The 22,497-nt window shown below is 38.2% G+C and overlaps 1 protein-coding gene across 1 annotated transcript in view; it reads left to right on the forward strand.

Moving 5' to 3' along the window:
• Positions 1-1,443: 1,443 nt before the first annotated feature.
• Positions 1,444-22,497, forward strand: part of ARID2 (AT-rich interaction domain 2) — a 92,700-nt gene continuing 71,646 nt past the window's right edge. The window contains exons 1-3 of the mRNA XM_036400829.2: positions 1,444-2,234; positions 2,395-2,488; positions 3,608-3,705. Of these exons, the coding sequence (XP_036256722.1) occupies positions 2,143-2,234; positions 2,395-2,488; positions 3,608-3,705 (284 nt within the window). The 5' untranslated portion in view covers positions 1,444-2,142. The remainder of the gene's footprint in view (positions 2,235-2,394; positions 2,489-3,607; positions 3,706-22,497) is intronic.

Below are 22,497 nucleotides of genomic sequence, written 5' to 3' on the forward strand. Positions count from 1 at the left end.
TGCATTTCATATTCTGAAATCCACACACCACCAACTTTCAGTATAGAGTGTTAATTTGAAACTCCGGTATTTCTCTGTCCTTTTCCCCCAGATCATGAACCCAGGGCAAAGCTTACCAAGCTTTATTGTATCTGTCTCTATATTCAAGCTGATACAACAAACAAGTCAAAAGGAAAAAACTATTTGAAAAAATATTGTTTTCTGAAGTTAGTACATGGAGTAGAGAGGAATTGCAGATTTCCTTCTTTAAGTGCTCACTGGAGGCCATCATATGCCATTGATTCTAAAACACAGCTCCTTATTGACTTCATTGAGTTCTGCTTTAAAAACCCCCAACCCTGTAGGCCCGCTCTAGCTTTGGATTTCAGTGTAGAGGTTGCAAGGGGCAAGTATTCCTTCAGAGTCTCTTAAACTGGAGCAAGCACTCACCTGCAGCTGTCTGCATGCCAGGGAAGGAAAAATGCCCACCTGGGCACTGCTTGCTTTACCTGAGGAGCAAATGTTTGATGGAAGGCACACTTCACCCCATGGACCCTTTCTTGCTCCTGTTTACCCCAAGTGGCACCAAGCTCCACCGTGGTCGGCATGCAGGTCTTCTCCTGGTTTCCCAAGTGGAAAACACGTCTGGAGGGGAGTGTTTACAAACACTGCGCACACCACAGGCAGAGGGCTAGCAGCTTGTAGTGCCAGTGGGGGCTGCTGCCCATCCGGGGTGAGGGCCAAGACCTTCCTCCTCCATTAATTTTGTGCTGCGTGTTCCATTTGTCAATGTACAGAAAGATATGAGCGGCTTAGATTGTGTACAGCAGTCTTGCGGCACTTAGATTACAGGCTGTAGTATCTCAAGAGAAAGAAGGAATAAGAAATATTCATGGAGTGACCCTGAGCCTAGGCTCCTACTGACAAACCTCTCCAGGGCACCTCCTACTCGGGGGAGCACTCGGCATTCTCCTTTGGGGAGTTTTAGAGCCCTCATGCCTCGAAATCAGGGGTTCCTGCTGCCCCCCCCCCGCCCCCGCCGTGCCATCCGGGGCGACTTCCTGCCCTTGGAAACACCTCGGCCCGGGGGACTCGGAAAGTTTTCCGAAAGTCCACATCCCACCAGTGCCCCCTTCGGTTGTTGTTTTCTCTCCCCTTGTACTCAGGGCGTTGGGTTTAGTCCAATTAAAAAATTCGTCCCCGCTTTCCAAATCCACCTTTCCCGCCCCCCCGCCCCCCCCCACCCCCCCCCCCCGCCGGCAGCCAGCGGAGAGAGGCCGGTCGGCGCGAGCCTGGCACGGGAGGGCCCCGCACCGGCCCCGCGCCCCGGAACAGCCGGTAGTAGCCGTTTTTTTCCTCCCTCTTCTCCCTCTCCCTCGCCTCTTTCCGCCCGGCTTTGTGTGAAGTTTGCGGCACATTGCAGATGAGCCCTTAGCGGCGAGAGGAGCCTATTGTTCCCCGCCAGGAACTGCTTGCTGGGGCTGTGCTGGCTTTTGCCTTTGGAGCTGCCTCCTGCAGTACCGGAACCGGCCTCCGGGGCCCGCTGTGTCGCGCTCTCGTCCAGGCAGAAGCACGGCGGCCTCAGATCTTTTTGTCTGAGCGAGAAGAGAAGTGAATCCCGCTGCCGCCGCCACCGCCGCCGCCGCCGTAGCTGTACAGTGTGTGTGTGTAAGAGAGCGAGCGAGGGAGCGAGCGAGCGAGGGAGGGAGATCGCATGGAGCCGCGGCTGTAACACACACACACTGTCAATACCTCACTCCGGCTCCCCCCCCGCCCCACCACAACAGTAACCCAATTCATTGTGTGATCCAGCAGCACCATGTTGAGTCTCATGTGCAGGCTGGATCGGCTGGGTTTGTGGTGCTGAGAGAGGCAGCAGCCGCGGGAGGAGGAATTACTGAGAGGTGCCCCTCTCCCTCCCTGCCTCTTCGCCCGTGTGTTGTGTGGGGACAGGACTCGCAATTACCACACTCTCGGGGCTCCCTTATTCCTTTTAAACTTTTTTTTAAACAAGCCCCTCTCCATGGCTGATCCCCGGCCGAGCACGGGCACCTGGGTCTCTTAAAGACAAGGAGGAGCCGGGGATTGTTGTTGTTGTTGTCGGCCGTTTTTTTTTTTTTTTAATTGGATTTTTTTTTTACGAGAACCTTTTTTATTACAAAAATGGCAAATTCGACGGGTAAAAACCACGCAGACCAGCGGAGAAAGGGACTCGCTTTCCTGGACGAGCTGCGGCAGTTTCACCACAGCAGAGGGTGAGGAAAATGGGGAGATGGAACGGGAGGGGGGGAGGCTTTTAAATCGACCAGATCCAACTTCCAGCCCCTTCCCTGAAGGACACGGCAGCCCCAGCGAGGGGAGAAAAGGGGGCAGAGCTGACAAGTTGTGGTGTTTTGTGTGTATCTCCTTTGGCAGGTCTCCTTTTAAGAAGATCCCCGTGGTGGGTGGGAAGGAGCTGGATCTTCACGCTCTCTATACCAGAGTCACCACTTTAGGCGGATTTGGGAAGGTGAGTGGAAGTTTTAATTTGGGTTTCCCTCCCACTAACCTCTTCCCAAAAGTCTCCTCTGACCCCCGGGGGTGGCGGGGGGAGCTGAGGTGGCCGGGAACCGTCCTATTTAAAGCCGGTTAGAGAAGGTGGGGGGTGGAAGGAGGAAGCGAGCAGATAGGCAGGTTGGTGGCTCGGCCTTGTCGGCGGAGCGATGGAGGGGGACCCGGGGGTACGGCGCGCACCCCACTCCTGCCTCCTCCGCCTCCGCCGGACCCCCTCGCCCATGCCCCCCTCCCGCGGGAAGGCGAGGGGGGAGCAGGGAGCTGCTGGGCGGCGAGACCAGGCTTCTTTCGGCTGTGGTGGCAGCTCTGTGCGTCTCTCTTGCAGAGGGAGAGACAGAGGAAAGAGTCTGAGTGCAGTTTTAGTGCAACTCAAAATTAGCGGGCATGTTTAACATCGATAATCGGCACGGAGCATGGGCTAGGGAACGATCCTCGCAGCCGGGGGGGGCCGGGCGCTGCCCTCCGAGCCCTTCCCTGGGAAAAATAACAAAAGGGGCACCCAAGACGGTGTGTAATCAAATAGCCATCTTTAGGCTTCAAGGCTGGGGACAGAAATGTAGGCCTCAAAAGAAAGGCCTCTCTGTGTCTATGGATCTGTGTTGGGGGGACCCCCCGGGCCGGCGCCCCCGCGCCCCGCAGCCCAGGGGGCGCCCCCCGCCAGCACTTCCCTGCATTATTTTAAACTTCTTTGGGTTTTTAACGGACCGCGTTAGGATTTAAAAGGGGGCGACAGAGGGACTCCCGATTGGTTATTGTCCAGGCAGTAAAAACAAAAACAAACAAACCCCAAAACAATACCACCACTCCCGGCCGTTCCCCCCGAAAAAAATAATGTGTATGTTAAAAAATAAATGCAGTAAAAGAACCCTGAGAAGCGGGATTATTCTCGAAAGGGGACTACTAGCAACTGTCAGTAAAATATATAGTCCTAAATCCCATATACATTCATGTTTGTTTCTTTTTATATATTTATCTATTTGCTTCATGGCAGCCTGTTTTTTTTTTGTGATGTTCGCTGTCAGCAACATGTTTACGTGTACGTTGTGTATCTCGGCTTGTGTGTTGTTTTTGACAGGTATCAGAGAAGAATCAGTGGGGAGAAATAGTAGAAGAGTTTAACTTTCCCAGAAGTTGTTCTAACGCTGCCTTCGCTTTAAAACAGTATTACTTGCGGTGAGTGCTATCAAGCTGTTGCAGTAGTATTTTTGAGTGCGGGGTTATATTTAGTTTTCAGTGTGTGCAATAATAAAAATATCCCTACTCTTTTAAAATGCTATAAAATAAAGCAGAAAAAAACCCTTGTAATTCCTTTCTTGTCTGGTGCAGTGATCAGTTAAAGGTGATTCTGTTTTGTAGTTTTTTTATTTTACATCTGCAAGCCTTAAACTTTGAAGGGATCCCAAGTACACAAACAATATATGTCAGAGGCCATTTTTTTTGATTGTTTTAGAATGACGGTACTAAAGGACTGTTACTAAGAGATCACATTATTGTAGTTCTAGAAACTTAGATTAATATTTGGAGCACTGAAATGTGTTGATATATGTAAATTTGTTTACTGCTTAGTGGGGTCAGATGTCGAATGAAAATGCATCTGCAGGAGTGTTGCACAAATTATATTGTTCTCAATTACTAGCAGCATATATCATTCTCTTCTATTTTAGAATACAAAGAGCTAAATAATTATTTTATTACTTGTAAAACAGTAAATTTCTGCAGGTTTTAAAAATAAGGTTGCATTTCTTGGAAATGATGCAGATTATTTTTGATATGATACAGGTTATTTTTCATTGTTGCATGGAGCTCATATTGAATGTTTTAAATTACTATGCATGGTATTATTAATTTACTAGATTACTTTTTAAAAATTAATTTTTATTAAGTTTGGGTGATTATTTTTTTGTAGAAAAGATTTTTAAATGATTGTGTGTATAGTTGTTTTAGATACTATATATATGGATACTTATATTTCATTTAGAATGAAGTTAAATGTATGTTGGTTAAGGAATATAATTTTCTGTTTCTGAATTATAAATACAATATTTTTTCATTGCAGTTAATGATAATATAGATGTGCAGTATGTACAAAATAAGTATGTGATTTTGAATTTCTGTTTTGGTGAGCTGAGTACACACAAGCTTTATCTGTTTCTAGTTTTGGCCTTCGGAATTAGGAAATGCAGTAATTGTACAGGTGCACTTTCTATTGGTTGTCCTAGATTGACTTCCAGCTTGAAGCTGTAGAGTTCATAGCACAGTGGAGCAGTTACTGAGTTTCAGTGATGTCTGGAAAACCTTAGCCAGATATTTGTAGTTACTGAAATTTTGGGGTTTTTTTTTGGTGGTGGCATACGATTGCTTTAGGATTCAGGTTAAGAAAAGAAACTACCATTGTTAATAGCTCTAGTAGAGTTTAAGGTTGGTGGCAGGCCTAGAAATCAAGTGGGAAGCTTGCTTTAGGATATCCTTCCCTCTTTTCTTTTTTTTTTACCCCTCCTCTCCTACATAGTACTGAAATAGTGTTGCTGAAGATTTGTCACATCATAGAAAGGTTTTTTGCTTCTTGAGTTTTTCTCTTGGACCATGTAATTTGTTAGTTGACTAGATTTTACATATAATTAGCAAAATGATAGTTTTCTTTTTTTTTACCTTTTATTTCTGTTTCCATATTTTGAAGTGTTTCAGTGGCCTAACTTTTTGCAGTAGAAGATTGTATGTCATTTCTGTTTTCATGTGTATTTTGAGAGCCATTATATGCTGTGACAGTTAACACAATGTTAATTTAGCCTTCTAATGACTATTAATTTTTAATAAGATATTACTTTTTAAATTAGAATCAGACATACAAAAATGTTATTTTTATTATTGGCATACTGGTATTGACATTATTTAAAATACAGTTGTTGAATACATATATAACTGATTACATGCAAATAATTTAAAGGGTTTTTGTTTATTTTGAATTTAGGAAAAAAGTTGATAAATGGTTAAGATGAAGAATCTTTAAAAATATTTTTATCATAAACTCTGTGATTAAGCCATTCTGAAATAAGCTATCAAGGTTGTTGGTTTTGGGGTGGACTGATTTTTAGTGATCATTTTGGTTTTTGTTTGGTTTTGTTTCTTCTGAATTGCTGCTTTACTCACTGTTGCTTGTCACATGGTCCGAGTTGGATGGGAACTGTTTCCCAGCTGAGTTCACCTTCTTCCGTGTGCAGTTGTAAGACTGTATGTACACGTCTCTCTCTTAGGTTGATGTCTGTTTAGCTATAACCTAGAAGGTGTAAGGGGGGCAGCAGCATTTAGTTCTAGGGAAAGAATGAATGCTCTAATGATAAATTGGTTAAAAGGGTCTAGCTTGTCTGTGTTGAAGAACATAATCTGGGGTTTCTTACAAGGCTAGATTTGAATGAACTGCTGAGCAATTACCCTTGGAAAGCAAAAAGTGTCTTGTGAACCTCAAGTATGACTGTAGTCTTGGCCTCACTACTCTAATGACTTTCCAAGCAAAGCCAGACAAATTGAGGCCTATCAACTTGTATTTCAATTTTTATCCAATCGTATGTCATGTGTACTGTAAAGTGAGGGATCTGCTTGGCAGATGGAGATGCTGTTGAATTCAGAGGGATTTAGCGGCGTGCACCTACATGAATATGTTTGCAGATTGGGATTTGGGATGGTTTGTGCTGAAAGTTGCTTCTTTCTATGGAACATCTGGCATAGTGTCTTGACTGAGATAAAATCTCAAGCTGCACGGACCACTTGCTCATTTCACTGTGTTGCCACTAATAATGCTGCTATTTTTACTTAAAGTTACTATCTAAACAAATTTAAAAATTGATTTATTTGTGTGAGGTCAGTAGTCCTGTTGGCTTGATCAAACTGAATGTTTTGCAAAACAATCATCGGGTTATGGTATTTATTGAGGCAGTTCTTAAAGTTTGTATTTTTGTTCAAATAACTTTTTCACTTGACTGTCCTGGAATTTTGCTGTGTGTCTTTGGGAAACTATGTTAGGCTTCATTAAAGAAGTGAATTGTTTAAACTTGTGATACAATTCCAATGGGTTTTATGATAGGCAATAGTTGAATACATGATAACCTATTTATCGACCCCTTCTCCCTTGCACTGCCCTCTCCCTTTTCTCTCACTGGAAAAAGTAATGTATAATAGGGAAAGTCTGAACCATTCAAACTTAGTGCCTCTGTTGCTTTGAGCTGTCTGACAGGTGAAGTAATTTATGCACTGTGGTTCTTAGTGAGCAGTCAAAAGCCACAGTGCCGATAACCATTGATAGACTGTACTTGTTAATGTAGTTCTGTAAGACTTTACAGAAACACAGAGTGTAATTCCCTTGGATGTAGTGCAAATTGGATGTTTCATTTCAGTTGAGGTCAATTAGTAAAGCATTTTCTAAATGCTTCTTGAAAAATTATTTCATAATGTTAATGAAAATATTTTAGTGTGGGGTAATACATGTAAATATCAGTAATGTGGACATACATTTATGCTGTTGTTGGTAAACACCCAGTCGGTAAAAAGAAAGCTAGCATGGAATATAGCCTGTTTTTTATCTTATTAGTAGATTACGTTACAGTCCTACAAAGAATTGGGCTGATGTGACCTCATGGGTTGGTATAAGGTTCTGTTGGTTTTCGTGTGAGTGCAAGTGATACATTTATTTCTGTTGTGGATCTTCATCTATTTTGGGGGAGTGAGAGACCTTGTAAGTTTAAATGTGTGAATGAAGTATGCCTAACTGAACTGAAAATCAGTTGCTTTTCAAAGTTATTTATCTACGTTAAGATAAATGGTATGAAAGGACTAGTTGTAAGGTAAAATAAATTTGTCTTAGTTCTGTGGAGAATTCCTGAAAGGTGGACAGTACATGCATATTGTATGCTTTGGGCAAAGGCAGTAGTAATTAGCTAATAATAGTTTAAGGTGAATAAAAATTTGCTGTTGTAAATATTGGGGAAGTAAGGAGAAGTCAAATAGAGAGGAAAGTGGTCAGTTCATAAATGAGAAGTTGCATAAAGTTGTTATTAAGCCAAGCCATTATGCTGAATTTCCTGAAATTCCATATATAGTAGGATGAAAAAACAGTGAGCAGTTGCAATCAGAACCATATGAAGTAGTTATTGGTGACAAATAGAGGGGGTTCTTGAAAGATCTGAAGATATTTATAAGTCATTTGATCTTCAGGATGCCTCTAAGAAATTAAACAGTAGTACTGATTTTTTAAAAAATAAAATAAAGGGGGAAAGAAAAAAAAAGCATGAGCTTAAGAACTAGATAAGAGGGATTCTTAGTAGTATAATGGCAGAAAAATCAGAAAAAGAATAATAAGAAGCCTGGAATTTTCTAAGCAAAAATTACTTTAGGAGAGGTTTTTGTTATTCTTGCTTAGTGTTTAAAATTAGGATCTGATACTGCAACAGCATCTGCACACAGTTCAGTGAGTATGGAGAAGTACAGGATTGGCTTGTTTGCCAGATCTGATTGCAGATTCAAGGCCCCAGTAAATGAATAGAGAGTTGTAGCTAGAGTAAAATTTTAAATATTTTCTGAAATTCAAAGGCATCTCAAAAATCTCTTGTTAGGAAATTATTTATGTATATGGATAGTCATCTTAATGAAAAATTGGATGAAGGACCATAAACAAAAATAGAACGAAGTATAAAGAATAGATGTGGTGAGTCACAGCAGTTTTAGGTGCTAAAAGAGTATCATCAGTGCTTACATATGCACGTAGTAATACAAGTTTAGCCATTTTAGGTATATTTAGTGTCTGCTTTGCTTAACTTTGAGAGGTTGAATACTACACTTGCAGCATTAGCAGGCAATGATAGAAGAGTTATGCACAAGACAGGGCAGAAAAGAAAAGGTAATCTAAAGAAATTAGGAACAATGTTGGAAAGTACATTCGAGATTTAGTTTGAAAAATGCAATCTAAAACAATTGAGGGCTCGTAATCCAAAACAGGTATTCATTGTGAGGGAATAACCCGGAAAGCAGTATTGCTGAAAAAGGGATAGGAGTGATACCATGGGCCTGATAATCCTGTCAGTTGTGTGAACCCAACTCCCTTTCATACGAAAGGGATTTGTGCATGCTTCTGACAGGAAGGACAGCCCCCAATTTGAAATATGATATATAGACTTTGTAAAATTTAGAACAAGTTTAGGTTGCATCCACCGTGGCATTGAGCAAACATTAGACAAATGGGAGATGGATTTTTGTACAAGATTATGGGACTGTGTTTAGAGTACTGTTTTACTTCAGAGCTTTTGCAACAGGTGGGGTAGCTTAGAAGAAACTCAGAGAAGAGCAGCAAAATGTTAAGAAAGCTGAAAGGACTAATTGATTATTAAAAAAAAAAAGATAAATATGTTTTGCTTGGCTCAATTAACAGTTTGTGTGAGAAGGGGAAATTATATCTTCCAAGCATTTTGAAGGGTCTAAACAGTTAAAAGGGAGGTAATTTTAAATAAAAGAAGAGGTTGTTTTAATGTGTAAGCTGAGATAAAACTGAAGGAGAAAATTCAGAGCAGTCAGCAGCACAAAACCCCCCAAGATATACCTGAATACCTTCTGGTATGAATAGTATGTCAGGCAGAGCACAGGGGAACCCCCATACCAGGCACTAGCCTGGCCAGGACACCAATACATGTGCAACAGGTAATGAGCCAGGAATGGCATAGAGACCAGCTGACCTTACAGGTTTTGTCCATCCTTGAATAATGCCATAATGAAGGCTTTCATCTTGCATACCTATGGACTAGATCTTGTGGAATCTTTTGCACTTAATTTTGTCCCAAATCCTGCAGTCACTGGCAAGACAGGAAACAAATACATGGATGACATTTTTATGATTTCTTCTTAAAATTTGCATTTCCTTCCTCAAAACAAAAATTGTAATGCATGTTTCAGTCAGGTGTCTAAGGCCTTTCTTTTAAAGTCTGAAGTGAATATTTTACATAGTTGAAGGGGGAATTTTGTTTTAGTTGTACTGAATCATATAGCCAACATACAATCAAGACTAGTTACTGCTGATGAAATAAAGCTTATTTAGGGAAATTAAATATGTTGGTTGTTAAAATCTCAGAATGTCTCTCAATAGAAGTTACTTATTTGGATGGATGTGGTCTTGTCAAGGTTCTGGGAGTTTGCTCAAAGGAAAACAGAAGTTTTACAATACAACATTTGCATTAGGACTCATCTGAAGGGAGCAAGCAGCAAGTGAAAGGGGACATAGCTACCTTAAAATTGCTCTTCATTAGAATGACATTGTGATACCATTTTACTGTGCAGATGAGTTTGGCCTCTATCAAAGTTTCTCAGCTTTTTCTTCAGAGGGTAAACTTCTTTTTACTGCTGGAAGATGTAGTGAAAAGTTAGTGCGATGAACATTAACATATTTTCCTGATTATTTTCTGCAGGCTTTTTGTAGAAACTACCTAAGTTGCTGCTGTTATGCTGAAGTTCATTAGTTTATTTGGGGAGGGGTGAATGTTGTTCTTCAGTTTTAATTCAGAATTCTGATTGTTTAACTTGAAAGCTTATATGGGCAGATATCAGAACTAATAATCTACAAAGAGCAAGTTTCTGGCAACACTGTAGTAAATGTGGTGACTTCAAGCACCTACTTAATCTTCTAAGAATTAGTGGAAACTTAATTATTTAAGACCATTTTCTATTCTTAAACCAAAACAGTATTTAAATGAATTTATGCCTTAAAATTATTAGTATCTGTTGTAATGTCTTAGGTTTGAATGAATGCTAAGCTAATTACAATATGATCAAGAATGCATATGGAATGCAAGGGTATTACTTCTTTCCTTGTTAAATGGAATAAGCCTGGGCTAAGAGAAGTTGTTTGGTTTGGTTTTGGTTGTTTTTTTGTTTGTTTAATTTTATTCTGGAGCTAGCAGCCTTTAATTACCTTGCTTATTTGCAGTTAAATCTCAATAGATAAGACTTTCATACTCTTTTTTTTATTTTCTTTCTTAACCCTTTCCCCAGTAGTGAAATAGAGAAATACGATTTGTTAGTTTTTACAGATGAGGTACCAGAGGCACACAGAGGTTCAGATTTTTACTTTGAGAGTGTATGTCAAATAAGATGAAACCCAAATACATTAAAGCCAATTATTTTTATAATAATCCAGTTTTAATTTTTAATAATTGTTTTTATAGAATATAGTTTTAATCCTGTTAATAATTGTTTTATAGAATCCAATTCTGACAGGAAAATTTCTTCATTTTGATCCTTAGTTAAACTATCCATAAAAAGGGGCTACTGTTACTGTCTTTTAAAATTCCTCTTTAATCAGTAGCTGAGAAATCCTGTTTTATTTTTCAAACAGCGCTAATGTTATGTTCTGTGAATTGGAGAACTGAGAACTAAATATGTAAGATCATGAGAATGAGCTGTTTGTGTTTTGTTTTGCTGTGTTTTGTTTTAAAATGCTTGTTCTGAGTGTTGTATTGGTGTTTTACAGCTTAAATGGGACTGCTTGAAGTTACTGGTAGTATCAGTCCACATTATTACAGGTCAGCGCAGTTCACAGAGGAGATTGGGTATAGGCCAGAGATCCCATCACGTGATCTTGTTTCTGGTTACCAGTCTGATACATATTGATTCTGTGGCCTTAGTTAAATCATTTACAATATTTTTATTCATATTTAGAAAATGGCTATACTGATGTTTGTTTACCTATCTCAAAGAGAAGTGTGAGACTTTAAGCTCTTTAATGCAGGTTTGTGTCTTTTCATGCTTCTATCTCATATCTTAAATATTTGAAAATGAATATAAATTAGGAATATATGAGGAAAGTAAAACTATTCATAAGGTTATTTGCCCTCTACAGTGTTGAGAAGCAGAAAATACAGCACAGATGAGAGGAAGAACAATCTTTATTCCTTAGGGAATAAATAAACTTGGGATACCTAAGCAGAGAAATATTGAAGCGGTTGAAAGAAAGAAGCTTATCTTGAGGGAGGATAATAAAACAGCAAGATGGTCCCCAGAATAGTGAGCTTAGGCTTTGCCTGAAGTACTAGATTAGTGAGCTAGGTATCACATCTCAAATACAGTCTCCTTGGAGCAACAAGTTCAAGTCTTAACCAGACCTGAATTACATTTTTAGCAGTAAGGTAGTGAAGCTGAGTGCTCCACTTACTGTTTTCCTATCTTTAAACTGAATGTACATGCATTTATTTTAACTCCAGATAAATTGTAGCAAGGCAGCTATGTTGCAAGAGAGATCACACATAATAGGGTTATAATAGAGTGTAGTTTTGTTGAATGATACACTGGAGCATGTTTGTCTGTAAGAGAGAACTGTCTTCGTACTATTTTCTATTGGTGTGGGAGGAGCAACAGTTGAGATTATTAGTCTCTCAGAATAATTTACAGTGTTACTTATCAATCCATATCTGCTTAAGATACATAAAAATCTTGTAAGACAGTCACTCTGTTTCAGAGAGCTTTTCTCTCAGAGTTTGGTGGACTTTTGACATGGCTGCTGAGGTTTAGATGGCCCACACTTACGGCTGCATGTTTCTTCACTGTTATGTGCTGTGAGGTCTGCTGGTTGGCCTCTGCCTCCCAGTGCAGAGGTTGCCATGCTTCCATGATAAACCACGTGCAGGGATTCTCAGGTCCATAGATCACCAAATCCTGTGACTAACTTTGAGTAGCTCTGGTCAATTTCTTTGAAGTGCAATAACAACCTGTATTACTGGAACATAATGTACTGGGGGAACTTTCCATTCGGGGTACATCCCAGGGGCTCAATTAAGCTAAATGAAAATAGTTTGCTCTGGAGGTAAATCTTTGAGTATATTATAATTATTATGGCGTAGGATAGGTGCAGACCTATGTGTATGAGTTTGTTTGCTCTTCAAATCTATATATTAGAAGAAAACTTGTGGAAATACTATTAGGAATAGTTCTTCCTTACCTGATTATTTTGGTCAGGAGTGTCCATTTTCTAGTGATCTCCATGAAATGATGTAGAATCCAGGCACTGGCCAGGTAAACAGTTACAGAGTTCACAGATGTCCTCTGTAATTTTGGGGTGATAGTATAGCTTTGAAATGTTGTAGATTTTGGAGCTGTTTCTTGGCTGCTTTTCACACCCTAATACCATCTGTGAAACCCCAGGAAAATTAAAATTTCTAACAGTACATGTTCATATAATGCTACAGTTATACAGTAAATACCTGAAAAAAAATCAGGAATTGCCTCATATAAGTATGAATGTGCAACTGTAACTGTGTTTCTAGAGAATATTCTTTACAGTAGAGCCTTGTGCTCTCTGTGAGAAATGGGAATTAATTTCATGGCAGTATTAATTTGTTGTATCAATGTACACATCATTTTGACTCATCATTCAATGTAGTAATTGATTAATCTTAATATTAGTTATTTCTAAAGGGGTTTTGAGTTTGCTTTCTGGGCATCAGTTCTCCACTCTCTTGCCTTCCATGGTGTTACCCATGTGGGCCATGTAGCTCTGTCTTTCTGTCTCTCATTTCTTCTAATCATCATCTTCTCAATCTTTTGACTACAGGCCATAATTCATTCTCTGTTCCTTGTCCCCTTGATGTCTGTACCCATTGACTCCACATGGGATATTTACTGTAATCAAATGAATTTCTAATTGTAAGAAAATTGAAGGAAAAAAAGGATGTATGCAAGTAAAAGGGCAAGAGGACAAAGCACTAAATGTCAGGTGCCTAGCAACAGTAAAATACTGAATTTTACAGCAAAACACTAATAGATTCTGTGGTACCTGAAAAACAAATTCTGCAGCTGTGGGCATGCTGCATTCACAGGATCCAGATGAATGTATAAAGGGTATTTCACACACCTAAAAAATGTGTTTTCAGGTACTCTGTGGGACCTAGTCAGGCATTGCAGCATTGGGGACATTTCGATTGTTCTTCCAAGGTCATTTTTGTAATTCTAAGGCATAGAAATTCAATTTTTAATTTATTTATTTTTAAAGTGGAAATACTGTTTCTGAGCAGAGGTATGTGCAAAGGCTGACCCCTGTAGTGAAATACTGTGTTTAGTCGGATTTGAAGAATATACAGGGCCCTAACTGCCATACAGTTTGGAACACTTCTAGTAAGTGGGGTTTTTGGATTTTTTTTCCCAAAAAATGCTTCAGATTATTGTATTTTTTTCCAACTTTGCTGAACTTTTTACCCTGTTTGATGCCATGTCCTTCTCTGTTTATGTAACATGAAGTTATTAATTAGAAAGGTGTTACGTTAGTCAAAGCATATGGTGTCACAGTAAAAAGGTAAAAGATTAGAAAATCAAAATACAATACTTGGTGCCAGTGATTTAATAATATTTAGTGTTGTTTCATTAATATGTCCCGTAGTCAATATGCTGTTGTTACTGAAACGTAGCTCCTAGAAAGGTAGGTTTTGTGGTAGATAAATACAATGGCTTTTTCTACTTAGATTTTTATATTGCCAGTATACAATTCTCATTTTTCTCTAGTAGTTTTCATTCTCCTAATAAGCAGTTTAATTGTCTTGTAAGTAGGATTAGTCCAGCTGTAGAAGAGAGTGCTTCTTAAGATCAAAGCCAAAGGGGACTTAAAAATTACATACTGTTCTGCACATAATGCCAAACAAACACCCAGCTTTCCTAGGCATACTGATACTTTTCTGTATGGCTATTTGTGTGCCATAAATTCATGTGCCTGTTAGAAAGCAAAAATACTTTGCTAGTTTTATGGTGATGTTGAATTGCATCTAGATTTGCTTAGGTAGAATTCATGCCTCTTTGGGGTTTGGCTGGACCATGTGTATTAACACAGAATGTGCTGCCTTAGCAAGCACTGGAAAGTAAACCAGTGAAGTCAATAAAGATACGTTCAAGACTTAGGATACTGAAATTGGTGTAAAGACTGTTTATTAGTTGTTTTCAGGAGGTCTTTCCATCTAAGCAAAAGTTGCAACTACGGCAGTTGTTACCATTTTAAAGGGTTTATGAAAGTTACAGGTTTTGTTCTTTATATGTGTAAACTAAGAGAAGCTTGTTTTCCTTGGTGGGGAAAGTGAGCTGCATACCTTAAGCAAGAAAAACAAAAAGCTATTTCCATTATTTCCTGTTTTCAGAAATTTACCAAGAGTTTACTTATTTGTGTTTTGTGTTGTTTTCACTGGTATAGTGCAATCCCTAGTATTGCTGATTTCCAGTATCCACAGTATCAAAATAAATATGACTAAAACATTTTTTTATATTGTGGAAATAATGGTGGAAGGTTAAAGTGTAATGGACACGAGATAAATATCATTGTTCACATATCTTATAACATACAGTAACATTATAAATATGTGGGATTGTGGACCTGATTGCCTTACTGGATGAGTCTTTCAAAGGTTCCCAATACAAGATTCTACTGTAAAAAGCCACTAGGGGGAAGTGACCCTCTTGTCTTTTTCCTCAAGGCTTTTTTTGGCTCAGATGTTATGTGTGTGCTATGGTTTGTGGCTTCAGAGACTTCATGTATTTCTTGACTTAGCAGCTGCCCGTTGCAAAGACACACCTCTCCTGAGCAGGCAGCCAGCTGATGCAGATGTGTAGCTTGGAGGATGTAAGGTGCACAGGTACTGGCCTGCTAGGAGACACTTGTACTCTGAATAGTCAGGAACCCAGCTGGAGGCACATGCCAACTCTGCCGCCAGCTGGGCCAGATAAAACACTGCTGCTTCTCAGTCACCTGTAGGCCAAGAGAGAGGAAAGACAAGCTGTTTGAAGGTATTTTAATGAGAGCAGGAGAGGACACCTTTTGTGCATAGGTGGTTGAATGGCAGACAGAAGAAATACAAGTGTTGAGTGAGGTGGGTGCATTCATGCACTGGGTCAAAAGACAGGAATGGGAATTTTGGAGAGAACGCTGTTTGGAAGGGCAGATGAGGTAGACACTGTAGAAGGAAAAAGGGGGGGTTATGTAATGAAATGCTGGTATTACTCTTTAATAGCCAACTCCCTCATTTACATTGTTCACTGGATATTAATTGACTTGTTTCCCAGATGCTAGGTTGCTGCTGAGTGAAGACTGTCATTTGTAAAGTACTGAGTTGCACCATCTGCTTTCCTCCAGTGAGGTTCTGATTAACTGGTATAAACCTTAGAGTGGTTCTTCTGCCTCTTCAGCTTACATTACCAGGGCTGCACGTGCAGAATTTATTTCTCTTCTGTTAGTTTATATTTTTTCATTAACACTGAATTTACCTTTTTCATTTTGGTTTAAAAAAAATCTACCATTAGCACAATTACACTTACTTCTGTCCTTGTATTAAAATACCATAAAGGCATAAAATTGCATATAATCAAATAAAGGATTTTATCTGTTCCTTAAATAGCTTGCAGGGAGAAAGGTCTCATCTTGGAAAATAGTTTTTCATGGGCATTGCTTCACTTAAAAAAGCTAAGAAAGTTACCATTGTGGAACAGGGTGAATTTCTTCAAATGCTGTTGTCGCTTTGAGAAAATTAGTAACGTCTGTGTATACTTCATTTTGTATATTGATTATATAAGAAGCGAATACATTTTATTGCATATGTATATAGAGAGAGCATATACAAATCTAGAGGTCAGCTTAAGTTTGGGATAGATTGCATAGGTTTCCTGTCCCACTTCTAATGCTGTGTATATGTTAAGAGTGAATTTTCAACAAAAGAAAAAGATTCAATGGAGGAAACATTCCAAAACTCTAAAAATATTTTTATACCTACCAGCACAAAGGTTTAGAGACCCAGTTTGGATCTCAGAGGTGGAAGTAGGTGCAAAGTACTATTTCTTTATGGCATTTCCTGATCATATGTGATACAAAATTGTTTCCTGTCCTAGACCTTAGATTTACATAATTTGGAAAAGACAGCTTTCAAACTCAACTTTCCCTAAGCAAAATATATCAAATGGCTGTTGTTTAAAACTACTCCAAGTTATGGAATGTAGGTTGCTCTGATCAAAACAATTGTGAGTAGAGAGCAGCTGAATTAGTCAAAGATGTAGACAAACTACATGCAACTCTGCTATTTCTACTATATTAGACAGATACTATCATCCAGCTGCATAGATTTTGATTCTGCTATGAATTTCTTCGGGATTGGATTGGTTCACTATTAATTGCTATTTTTTCTGCTAAAGATAATGTAAATATGTGTTTACAATAGTGCTTATTGCCACTCTGTTTTGTGTTGTCAGCCACACTGATGTTTCCAGCAAATAAAAGTGACACATTGTTTAAAAGGAGTACATAATCTCCTTTCTCTACCCCTTGTCCTACCTCAGTGCATAGAGGAGGGTAAAAAGAGCATAGGTCATCATTCTTACTTGCTTATGTACATCAGAAATTATTGCTGTTATCTTAAATAGCAGCTTGTGGTATCCCTTTCCAAGCAGACAGTTCTGCTGTCGCTTGAGTGGCTGCTGTGCTGCTGGCATAGGCCTCCAGTAGCGATATGGCTATGGCTAGTGATAAAAGCTCTGCTTTTAGGGTTGTGGTACTGGTGAGGACTGGTGTGTTTTTAATTGTAGAGGTCTGCTTTCATGGAGACCTGCATCAGGGTTCCAATGCTGCTAGAGAGACAAGCTAGCAGATTGTAGTCTTGAATTGCTTGTTACTGCTGTTGTTTAGTTATTTGTTTACTTTTAATTAAGTTTTGTAAGTTATTTATATGGCCTTGTGGTTAATCTTCTGTAAAGAAAGGGTTTTCTTGTTTGCCTGCCTTTAAAATTTCTGGAGGCCACCACTCTTGTGCAGGGAAGTCCCATTACAGACTAAGGAAGAAGAACAACACAGAGAATATAGAGGAAAGAACTCCACATATTTAGACATGTATTAATCAAATAGATATTCTTCACACCTTTTAAACTAGTTTTTACTGAAGGAGATCAAGTCTTGTCACTTAAGTAACTTTAAGAACTTAACAGTTTTGTTGTCTCCTTGGATTTTTTTTTAGAAATTGAGATAAATAAGGGCTTTGGCATTAGTGTAATGAAAATTGATTAAATTAATGAGATTGATTAAATTAGTAAAATTTTCAGAAAGCATCATACTAGTATATATAGAGATACTAAAGAGAGAGAAAGATCAGAGAATCTTAGTGACTTTTAAAATGGAGGTAGCTGATGATGACAGAGGTTGTTATTTCTCTGGTACTTCAAGAAAGCTGAGTAGGAACATTTTGTTGAGACTAGTCCTAGAATAGGAGGGCTTTTGTAGTCACAGGTGTTGTGTGTATATAGATTTTATATGCAAAAAGCATAATAATTGAGAGAGTGTGCTGGTGATCAAGGAGACAAGATTGGCACAGGAGGAAAGTGAAATAGTAGAGTTCATCAAAGAAAAATGATGCCAAAATTGCAGGTAGGGAGATGGGTAGATTTATGGAGTAGGGTGAGTGCAGAAGAGCACGAATTATGCTTATAAACATCATCCTTGACCATGAGAAATTCTTGTGTAATTAAGGCACATAATCAAAGAAAACTATTTTAGTAGAATGAGGGTATTTGGTAAAAAGAGTACAAATAGCAGGGAGTTAATAATAATTACACTAGAGTTGTGTTGATTATTATGAGCAATATAAAATATAAAACAGTTAAGTTTCAAAATAGGAATCAAATGTAAAATGTAGAATTGTTAGGAAGTTTTGTAATGTACTATCAGTGGGGGAATGTCCTGGTTTGAGACAATACCAGACCATACAGTCACCCCAGGACAGGGAAGGGGATAATCCTTAGTACTCTTTGGACATTTTGTCAGAGAGGGAATAGAGAAGCATTTGAAAACAAATACTCTTCAATTAAATGCTGCCAAGGCTCAAATCCTTAATAGGTAGATCTCACTTACTGTGGGAACTGAAATACCAAAAAAGAAGATGGTTAAATTCCAAGAGCCATCTAGCAGGATATTTGAAGCATTATTTATGTAATGGTTTATATTTGTTTATTTATGACCAAGTTCCTTAAGTTTCTGGGATTTGTTTTGTTGGTTGGTTATTTTGGTGTGTTGAGGTTCTTTTAAGCAGTTCAAATGGTATTTTTTAAAAAAGAATTTGTCAGAGAATATATCAGAGTTTCTGTTCATTCTTTTACTCTTTAAGTGTAGTATTTTGCTCTTATGGTCTTCTTTTAAGTGCTGATCAGTTCAAAGACCACAGCTGTAGTGCTTGGCAATAATCCAGCTCATGCTGTACAAGGTAAAAACATCTTCCCTTAGAGGAAGCAGATCCCATGGAAGTATGTTTGCTGCAGGATCATGCCAATGAATAACAGTGCTTATTTGCTGGATGTGACTGACATTGTGGTTGTACTTTTTTTATCTTACATCTCAGTTGTCATGTGTTTTTCTCTTGTTTGGGTGTTAGAATGGATGTTGATTGAGGAATCAAAAAATAAACAGACTCTATCATAAAAAAAGCAAACTAAAGAGAGAGAACTAAGTGTTGATCTAATTGTGAAAGTAGATCATGTGTCTGAAGGACTGATTTTCCCTCTACACCTTTGTCTAAATAAAAAGTGTGCTTTTTGTCAGTAACACTTAAGTTACTGAGCAAGTGGCATCTTTCTGAGCAAGTGGTTGGTCTTCCACCCTTTTTTCTTGTGTTATATTAGTGATTTAGAATTTTAAAACTGTTTCTCAGCTGTTGGCTGCCTCTTGGGGTATTCTCTGTAGCACCCAACTTTTCTTCAGTAATTGAGGTTTTAAGTGCAGTCAGTGAGTGGAGTCACATTATGTTCCTTTTCCAGTTGTGTGTTCTGTGACATGTAATTGGGAGGTTATTGATGGAGAAAGAGTCCTGAACTTCAACACTTACCTGAACAAATGTATATTAATCTGAGAATGTATTGCATATTCATTTTCAGTATAGCAGTGCAGTAGGTGAAATTGACTTTCCTTGTGATTGACAAGATTTTTTGGTAAGAACACCTTACAAAGAGTGTTTGGTTGAAAGGGTGTTTATTTTCTTGTACTGTAGTTCTCACCCTGAAGGTTGCAAGCTTGTTTTCACTTTAATAAAATGTTACTTACAATAAATGTTTGTTGACTCCAAACACATTGTCAAGAGCTGTATTCTGCAGTTGTATAGGAGGTGTAATATTTCATACCTAAGCAATTCAATTAAGTTAAAGGGTTTTTTTTGAAAGTTCTGAAAAGGAAATGATGGCAGTGGAAGACTACTTTCACAGTTGAAGAACTTCACTGTGGACTAGCTGGCACTAAGCTGTTTTGTGCCTGGGAGCTTCCAAGAAACTTTTCTCACAAAGGAGCATTTTCTCAGCTTGGAATACAATGTTTTAATATCTCCTGTCTCATTATGTTGATATGCTTTGGAAGTTTAGATTATAATTAGGAACTTCCTTTCTTCATGGTAGTAGTTATTTCTTTGTGTAGTTAAAACTGAAATGCCAGTGTCCTGTTCAGTCCATGATACAGTTATCTCCATATTTTAGTAGGTAGTTTTTCTCTAACCTTTCACAAGCTTGTCATCAATCTCTTTCTTACACATTTTTCTGTATGTTTTAGCCAGATGGATTATGTGGGATTTTTTTATATGTTAGTAAGCTTTCCCTAGAGGTGCTGGTCTTCACATATTCAGTCCCTTAGTTCAGCAGTGGAGTAAGCAGTACTCTCATAAGATACATAAAGGCAAGCAAATCTACTTTCCTTTTACTGTTCTAAAAATGAGCGATTTACTGCAACATTAAGATCAATAACTTTTAGGCTTTACCTTACATAGTGACCTCAAAAATAATTAAGTTACTTCACCTGTAACTAGGGTGGCTCACTGTTTTTAATATTCTGTTTTGCTCATGAATGCAGGAACTGGTTGTCCTCTTTCAGAAATAGCAAAGAGACTTAAGTACATTTACTTTTTAATCAGACACTATAAGGACAGTAGAAGTATAAAATTTTATAGTCAATATAAGGCTAATGATATCTGCATAGCACTTGTGTGGAAGAATAGGGAGGGATTGCAATTAAGCTACTATGTAGTGCTTTTTACCTGTCATTTAAAGACTGGTATAATGTGTTTACCTTTTGCCTTGAATAGGTGAATGCTGCTTCCTATAGATTTTAAAATTGGCAATGTTCCTGCGTGTGACAATGAATGGTGCCATGGTTTTCTAATTTCAGGAGAAGTTTTCAGTGTTGTATAAGTTTATAGTGTAGTAAATCTACCTAATAGTAATTTGGTTAGTCAAAAATGCGCTTATATTGCTTTGTACATTTGAGAACTACCAAGTGCATACTATATAAAACAGATTTAATTCTGGTAAACAGATAGTTCTGAATATGAGCTTACTACAAAACATTTAATATGTACTAAGATTTTACAACACATACATTTTAGTTCAAACACTAGTAATAGAAAGTACAAATGTTTTAAAGACATGCATAGTGTTGTGAAAATAAAAACATCTCTGAAGTGAATCATATATTGTTTGCATTATTATTTGCAGATTATGGCTAGCAGGACAGAATTTTACAGTAGTATGGTTTTAGTAAGAGTGGCTCTTACTGTGATGTTCTTTGTAAAAGGTTGGGGGGAAAATATTCTCATTGGCATTTAAAGATAACTAAACTCTAGAAGAATTTGGAACAATTCAAAACAATTCCTTTATCTACACTTAAAATAATATTTTTTAATCAGGAATAATTTTTCTTTGTTCCATAAATGTCAGAAGCACTCATTTGAGGGACAATTTGTATAATTAAAAATCAGAATTGAAAGTATAAGGATTCTTTTTCTGGGTTGTTGCTTTAATTATCTATGGTTGTTGACAGATGTAAGTTTTCTTACACTCAACCTAGTAGAAAGGCTGCTAGCAGTTCTTTACTTACCTTTTCCATTATGGTAATTTCAGTCTTGTTTTCTTTCCAGAAATACTTCTGGCTGTAGCACACTATTACGGTTTGGCAAGGTCAAGGCCCTGTAGTTAGAGAAGTACCTCCTGTTCATCCATTGTTGCGTTATGATTTGTCCGTATTTTAGGTAGTTAAACTGTCTTTCCATTTCCTTCTCCTTTATTTGCATTCTTCATTTTAATTTGACAGCATGTCAGAACGATATCTAAATATGAATGGCACCTCTGCCACTGAAAAGAGCAAGGAGTAACATATGCTGTAGCCAGGATGGTAACTTCTGTGTGAGTCTCAGGAGTAGTGATGTGGGAAGTAGCAGCTTGAGTTTTCTGAAGACCTTCCTGTTCTGAAATTTTTGCAGTTGGGCCAGTTTCCCCTTTTCCTTTTTAAAAACAGGAAACTGAGCAAGTACAGCGGAAGTTTCCCGTCTTTTGACAAGGTAGAGGAGGAAGTTGGTTTCTGTCTTCCTTAACTCATCGTGGTATAGTAAGAGCTAATGACACTGTTCTGGATTGATGACTTTCTACCTCTTAGGCTCTAGGGATGTTGGGAAAAAAATAATAGTCCATTGCTTTGTAATTTCCTTACTTCTTCTTAGGAAATGAAGTTTAATAGGAGTTTTTTGTTTGAAACAAACAAACTTGATTACCATGACCCCCACACCTTCAGAATTTAGAAGATGTCAGAATTATTTAGATGTTTTCTTAAAATGACTCCTCACAGTTCCTGGACATGCTCTGCATTGATATAGATATATAAGGGGGTAGAAATAGGGGCCCATTCATCTAATTGCTTAGGAACTTCTATGAGCTACTAAGAACAGTTGGTTTTGCAGCATTATTTTAAGTAGAATATTTTTATCACCTCTTTTTCACGTGATATAAAAATGTAAAATTCTTAATGAGATGACCTGGAAGGTAAAAAATATGAGAAGGTTATCTATCTTTTGTAAGCTGTTCTGTGGTATATTTTCCAGGAACCATATTTACATGCATCGATAAAAACGAAGTTTTAAGTAAAGACAGTACAAAAGACAAGTAATTTTTTTTTCTTCACTA

Source organism: Molothrus ater, chromosome 5 (assembly GCF_012460135.2).
Source record: "Molothrus ater isolate BHLD 08-10-18 breed brown headed cowbird chromosome 5, BPBGC_Mater_1.1, whole genome shotgun sequence".
Classification (NCBI taxonomy): domain Eukaryota; kingdom Metazoa; phylum Chordata; class Aves; order Passeriformes; family Icteridae; genus Molothrus; species Molothrus ater.